At 54.1% G+C, this 6959-nt stretch overlaps 1 protein-coding gene across 1 annotated transcript in view; it reads right to left on the reverse strand.

The window, feature by feature from the left end:
* Positions 1 to 6314, reverse strand: part of DNTTIP1 (deoxynucleotidyltransferase terminal interacting protein 1) — a 10405-nt gene extending 4091 nt beyond the window's left edge. The window contains exons 1-6 of the mRNA XM_045295490.1: positions 6288 to 6314; positions 6096 to 6194; positions 3701 to 3769; positions 3440 to 3496; positions 3133 to 3191; positions 2442 to 2487 (exon numbers count right to left, since the gene is read on the reverse strand). Coding sequence (XP_045151425.1) covers positions 2442 to 2487; positions 3133 to 3191; positions 3440 to 3496; positions 3701 to 3769; positions 6096 to 6194; positions 6288 to 6314 — 357 coding nt within the window. The remainder of the gene's footprint in view (positions 1 to 2441; positions 2488 to 3132; positions 3192 to 3439; positions 3497 to 3700; positions 3770 to 6095; positions 6195 to 6287) is intronic.
* Positions 6315 to 6959: the final 645 nt, after the last annotated feature.

The following is a 6959-nucleotide window of genomic DNA, read 5'->3' on the forward strand; positions in this document are numbered from 1 at the left end:
GCATCTAGTCTTGGCAGTTGCTGTGTTCACTTTGATCCCCTATATATGCAACCCCACCCAGCCCACTGCCAGCGAGTCCATTCCTCTCCGGGGTTTCTGAGGCTGCAAACCTCTCCCAAGGCAAAAGACGAGGCTTTCTGCTTCCATAATAATGTGAACGGTGGGTTTGAACTGTGGACCTTGCAGTTAGCACCGCAGTGCGTAGCCTACTGTGCCACCAGGGCTCCTGGTTGAACCATAAGAAACGTTTCAAAACTGAACTCCCTCCCACCCTACAGGACACCCTGTTGGGGTTTCTGAGGTGATCAATCTTTACAGAGGCAGAAAGCCTCACCTTTAAAAAACCCAGTCTACTGTCTATGGAAAGAGAACACTTACTAAGCCTTACACAGGACAAGTGCAAGATAACCACAGAGCTGTAGCATCGGATGAGGGCGAACACGAGCTGGAGGGCATCATGGTGTCCAAGGAAACGGGCACAAAAACATGGCTGGTGGCAGAAAGCCTCGTTTTTCTCCCTCGGAGTAGCTGGTGGGTCCAAACTGCTGACCTTGTGGTTAGCAGCCCAATACAGACCCACCATGCCAGCAGGTTCCTTGATCCCATAGAGTTCTTTAAAGAACTCCATGCTCAAGGCAGAGGACAGACAGCTTATTTAAGAGACCAAGTACTTGAAGGATTGAATAAAACCCCCAGGGGGCAGGGAGTTTATAGTAACGGGGGTGGGGGGAACAGTCCAGAAAAGGAGCGTGTGGGCACACAACTTGAAGGTCTCCGTCCATGGCACTGAATGCTGCTGGGCTGGTGTCTACTTTGCTGTCTGTACTCTCAATAAAAGAAGGCAACAACGATAAAATGAGCAAGAACAGTCGGGTGCTTGTGCCCCGTTAGGTCATGTGCTAGCTACTGGGGATAAGAGCCGCCTGAGCTGCACTCTTTGCTCCCAGGAGGCCACAGACATGGGCAGACAATAGGTGTTTTAGGAAGGGGGCCAAGTGGGAGGGTCACAGTCAGGGATGCTTCCCTGAAGGGCTAATTCCCAAACTCGTTCTGGAAGGATGAGTGCAGGTTCAGCGCGGTGGAGGGAAGCACACAGCCCTTCCAGAGGCTGGTGGAGGTTGGCCTGGCATTTCTGGGAAACGAGTAGGTCCGGTCGTGGAAGGACACGGGAAGGAGTGGCAACGTGTGGATGAGACAGAAGCAGGGAGGGGCCAGGGCCCCAGAATGCTCTGTCCAGGGTGTGTCAGAGAGACTTGCTTTAAGGCTGCCCACTCTTACAGCAATGTGGATAATGGATCTGAGCGGCTAAGGCAGGGAGACCAGCCCAGAGGCTGACGCAATCAAAAATTTTAAGAACAAAGTCTTTTGTAATAAAAAGTTGTAAAAATAAATAAATAAAGCAAAAGGTTGTCATAAGGCATTTTGAAGGACGAGGAGGTCCTGACCGGACCAGCAGAAGGACAAGGAGGGCGCAGGGCTACTGCAATATATTGATGTGGGGGCATGGGATGGGCAAAGGGGACAAGGACTATGGGAGAGAACGACGTAAGAGGAGGCCTGTGTGGACAGATGCTGCGTAGGGAATGCCTAGGGGATTTCCCCCCAGGAAGCAGGACATACAAGTCCTTCCTGGGAAGGACACCTGATTTTAGCTAAAAGGCTGAGAAGCGATTCCTGGGAAGGACAAAGGTGTGAGGGTGTTCACACCTGGTGGCCTTGACACCACCAGTGAAGTAGATCATCTGGCGGGGAGGGAGAAGTGGGTCCCAGAGAAACGTCTAGAGGTAACCACATACATGGGTTGGTGTTCACACAAAACAGACGCTATCTCTGAAGAGGAAGAGAAAGATCTAGATGCAGGTAGGTCTACCGGCTCTGAGAGGAATAGCTTTAGAAGCTAGGAGTGACGCCGTGTGCAGCAGACGGCGGAGGGCAAGGTCTCCTGGGTGAGCCCAAGCCAGCACAGTGGCCGTCTGGACTCCCTGCAACACAGACTCCCAACAGTTGTCCAGGTAACACAACCAGGAGCAGATGGGTTCAAGAGCTGGCTCAACCGTGTACTGGTTGTGTGACTTTGGACAAGTCTTTTGGCCTTAACAAGGCTCAAGTGTATTCATCGTCTGAGAGAGTCAGAGAAAGTCCTCTCTTGTCCACAGGGAAGCTGGCGGGCTCTTCAGACACACCTCCTAAGGCAGGTGTAGGGTCTAAAGGAGGCAATCCACCCCAAGTAAAAGGCTTCCCCAGTAACGATTCCAGTTCTGGACTCGGATCCCTCCTGGGTCCTCTCTGGAGGCCCATGCAACTAACTTGGGGGTAGGGGCGATGCCCTGGGATTGAGGGCACCCACCTCCCACATCCCAGCCCCCCACCCTTGTGGTGGGCCCCCAGCCTGGGCTGGATCTGCCCAGATCACTGTGCTGGCCACGCTTACGTCACCGTACCTTGGGGCCTTCCCGGCGAATTGGCTCACAGGACTTTGGTTTCCATCTGGGTGGAAGGAAGGAAGGAAGGAAGGAAGGTCACTGCTCCACAGCGAGGTCCAGGGATGGGGTTGTAAGCTTGTTGCTGCTGTGGCCCCCGTGTGCTCATGCACTTGGGGCAGGAAGCAAGTCTAAGTGTGGTCGCTAATGTGATTCCTTCCCCTGCACATGGGAGTTGACACTATTCCCCATCCCTCTTCGCCCCGCCCCTACCAAGGCTGTCTCTCTCTCTGCATAGCGGGCTCCCATGAAGGGTTTGGTTGGAAGATTCTGCTGCTTCAAGCACGTCCAAGGGTGACTACTCTGGAGCCAGTGTTGAATGAAGTGTTTGCCCTCATTGGGCCTGTGCCCCTGGGCAAGCCATTTCTGTGTCTCAGTTTCTTTATTGACACAATTAGAGGGAAATGATGTGGCTTCGGTGGTAACCAACAGGAGGTTTAGACCAGCATGGACACATTGTAGGCACCCACTGGGGCCCAGAATAAAGAAACTGCAGGGTAATCAGGCTGGGCAGCAACAAGGTCAAGAGCCCCCTCCTTCCTGTCTTTCCGCCCTGGCCCTCCAAGCAGGTTCCCTTCCCTCATGGTGAGTGAACCAGGTGGCAGAGAACTCGGCCCCCCCCCCCCCCCACCACCCTGATGGCCACACTCACCCCATGCCGGAGGCTGCCCGGTCATTCGCCAGGATGTGTGCAGGAGGCCGTCCCTTCCTCTGCCATCAAGAACAGTTGTCAGAGGGCTGGCCCCGTGGGAAGGGCCCCACCCCAATGGAACGGCCAGGGTCACCCCGTGGAGATGGCTTTCCGATGAGAACCAAAGATGTTTGAGTGTGAAGAGGGGGGGTGACAATGTCTAGGGTCCCTGCCTGGAGCTCAGCACCTGCTAGGGCGTTTCTTGGCTAGAACTTGGGTGGTAGTGGTGGGCGGGTTGGTGGAGGGCGGGGGCACGGGGGTGCGTTACCTTTTTGGGAACGGGGCTTCCTCGGTGGGCACATTCATCTTCAGTTTGCCGCCCCCGCTAGGGTGAGAGTAGGGGGAAGTCAGTGGAAGGCTGGGCTCCACCCCTTCCATGTCCCCAACCCTCTCTTCCCCCTTCCCCCACCCGGCCCAGGCCTGAGCCACCCTGGTGGACTGGGTTCGACAAATGGGTGGTACAAGAACTCCCGAGGCCACCCAACCTTCTCAGTGTCCCCTTTGTGCCCGGGGACCCAGTGACTCTGACCTTTATCCCTGGAAGCTCATGGGCCAGTCTGGGTATGGCTTTTTCTCCATCTGCAAACAGCAGCTTAGCCTGTGTGGAGTCCATCAAGCGCAAACAGTCACTGTTTCTCTTTGGGGAGGCACCCCCTTGCCACCATTATTACACCTCTAACCTGGCTGAAAACATCGCACCAACTGGTACAGTCACGCTGCGCTAGGGACGACCCTAAGGTATTTATTAAAACCCAAACTCAAGAGAATTCAAGATTATTGTTCAAGAATGAGAACCCGCAAATAAACAAAACACCAATGACCAACCTGAAACCTGGTCACCTCCCTAAAACTGCTGGATGTCCCTCTTCCAGACTTCCGTCCTTTTATAGATGTGTGCTTACGTCTGTGTGTGTGTGTGTGTGTGTGTAACCTGAAGGCATGGATATAAACATATTCCCTAGTCACCGGCGTTTCCTCCGGTAGGAGATGACTGAGTGCCCAGCAGTCAGAAGGCCACACCAGGCCGAGTGTAGGAGGGGCTAAGGAGAGCAGGGACCACGCCTGAGGTGCCCAAGATGAGGTCTCGAGTGAAAACGCGCCAACCTGGTCAAAGAAGCAAAGCACCTGAAGCCTGATGGAACTGCCCTATGCTGGGTCTGAAGACTGAATGTGAACGTCACCTGCAGTTTGGAAACGGGGACCCCAGAAGTCAAAGTGACGCGGACAAAGATTTAAGGACTATGCATGTCAGACCATACCTACGGCTAGCATACTCTGTGGTAGCTTACGCATATTGCCACACTTAGCTCTCAGCAGATCATGTGTGTGTGTGGGGGGGAGTGGTTCTACTCCTGACTTAAGAGATGAGGAAATAGAGGCTCAGACAGGTTAAGGGACTGGCTCCGGGTTTCTTGATTCACCAGGTTGCATGTTGGGCGAGGGAGGAATAGCTTTTGACTGCCCTGTGCGCTGATGCCAAGATGACCTCAAACATCTTTCCGGCTCTCCAGTGCCCTTGGACTGGAGGAGGGACCTGCAGAGGGCGGGCAGGTAAGCCCAACTTGGAGTGCAGGCTCAGCTCAGTGGCCCGAACGTCCTCCTCATTCTCACAGGAACTCCGACCATTTCCCCCTGGCCCCGCCCCCCTTCTACACCCATCGCCTCACTGCAGCCAGGGGCTCCTGTCCAAATGCATGTCTCTGTGGGCCACTCTTCTGTTTAAAAGGCTGCGTCTTCCACTGGGTTTGCCCCCCCAGCCTGCCAGCATTCAGCTCATACCCTCTGACAGCCCGCAGCCCCCCGGCTCAGATGTGAGGGCTCCTCTGTTTGTTACCAGAGGGAAGCTCTGCCAGAGCCTGCGACTCGACTCCGGGAGATGCTGGAGAGCAAGCACTCTGCCCATTTCGCCACCACTGGGGGGTTGGCACAGTACCTGGCAGGCAGAAAGCGCTCAGGAACAGTGCTGGAGAGAGAGCTCAATCTAAGGGCACAGTCTGGGTATGAGGGAGCAGCAAGGTTTTGGTGAACTTAAGTTTGGTTCCATTTCAAGTTGAAAATAAGACAGACTACTATAACTATTTGTCAATAATAGTAAAATATGATTAGCAAGCTCGCGTCCTTTATTCTCACCAAACATGGCAATGGTCATAGCATCCTGTAGTTCTAGAGAATGAACTGAATATACCCTGAGACCCAGCCTGGGTCTTGCTGCACTGCTGAGGCACAGTGCCAGCCTTTCAAAGTTGAGCACCTGGCTCTGGTCTTGCTCCTCCTCAGTCTGTCCTGACCTCCCCAAGAGAAGATGATTCTCTCGTATTCCTGCCCTCAAAGGCCTGAACTCAAAGGAGGCCCCGTCACTATGAGCATGAAGGAATTTCCCTCTTTGACAGCTCATGGTTTCCTGATCCAGCACAGAATCTGCATGACACTGAGTGGGCCCAGTAATAGCAGTGACAGGCATGTGTCAGGAGGACCCCTCTGACCGTGCGAACAGAGTTGTTTCCAGCCCTGACGTCGTGTTTCCTGACCACACCTGGAGAGGCAGCAAGGCAGGAAGACTGACATTCCCCACAACACCAAAAGCAGCCATGGCTACAGAAGGTGACCAGTCCAGCACCTGAGAGACCGAATTCAGCTGTTCTAATGCTGGCTTGTTCCAAGCCACAATTTCTCCACCTGTAAGACAGGCACTCAAAGACGCCGTCTGTATTGAGTTACGGTGCCCATGTCAGGAGCCCTGTGGCCGCGTAGTGGGTTGTCCGTTGCGATAAGTAGTGGGTTGCCCTTGCCCTTCCCTGCTCGAGGCCTTGTCTGGCTGGACGTGGTCCTGGAGCATTCCCAAAGCCAGCGTCACACAGACGGTCTTTCTCAGCAGAGCCCTGAAGGCTCAGCCCTGCACCCACAGCCTGTCGGCCTGGCCTCACCTGCTCCAAGCAGCTGCGACAGGCCTCCTGGATCAGCTGCTCCGCATCTACTTCTTCCCCAATGTTGTCTCGGACATTCATTGCTGCCTTCTGGAAAAACTAGGGAGAAGCAGAGTGGAGGACAGGGTCAGGGGCTCCGTGCACAGCCACCTGTAAGCGGCTACCAACTGGCAGCTTTCACCTGGCTCTCACACAGGAGGGGCGGCTGACGACGAGCATGGTTTTGGGACCAGAGGGATTGGTCCGCAGGCTCTCCCCACGTTCTCCTCCAGTCCCTCTCTCCAAGATGTAACCATGGAGTTGCTTACAGGAGGGCCAGCGGATGGCCCCCACAGCATCAGCGTGTATGAACAGTGCAAGATCAAAGCTTGCTCCACACGTCCAACCACCGCTGAAATGCATCAGGGTGTGGCTATGCAACGAACACTACGCCGCTGTTCAAAATGGCAGTAAGCCGTGCACAAGGGCCGCAGTCCCTGTTGTTTGTTGTCAGCCGCTGTGGAGCAAAGACCTTCCAATCCACTTGACACAGTGACCCCATGGTCAGATTGTTGGATCTGTGTCACTCACTGATAAGAAGATCCAAGGTGGACAGTTATACACAACGTTTATGGTGCGTACTCCCAAATTCTATATACTTAGAATTAAATGACACTGGGGCTGGTTTTATAAGCAGCAAGATATTTGGATTAACACTGGAGGGAAAACTAAGAAGTCATTAAACTACTAATTCAGTAACTGTCTCTATAAATTTGTTAGGGAAAAAAACAATTGTTAGGTAGCGGGCCTTGGGGTGGAGGTGGGGGTTGTCCCTCCCCTTGCCTGAAGGCCCCTACAGGAGGTTGGAAGAGAATCAGGCGAGCC

This window comes from Echinops telfairi, unplaced genomic scaffold, assembly GCF_000313985.2.
Source record: "Echinops telfairi isolate 266 unplaced genomic scaffold, ASM31398v2 ScPeMD7_5592;HRSCAF=6446, whole genome shotgun sequence".
NCBI lineage: Eukaryota > Metazoa > Chordata > Mammalia > Afrosoricida > Tenrecidae > Echinops > Echinops telfairi.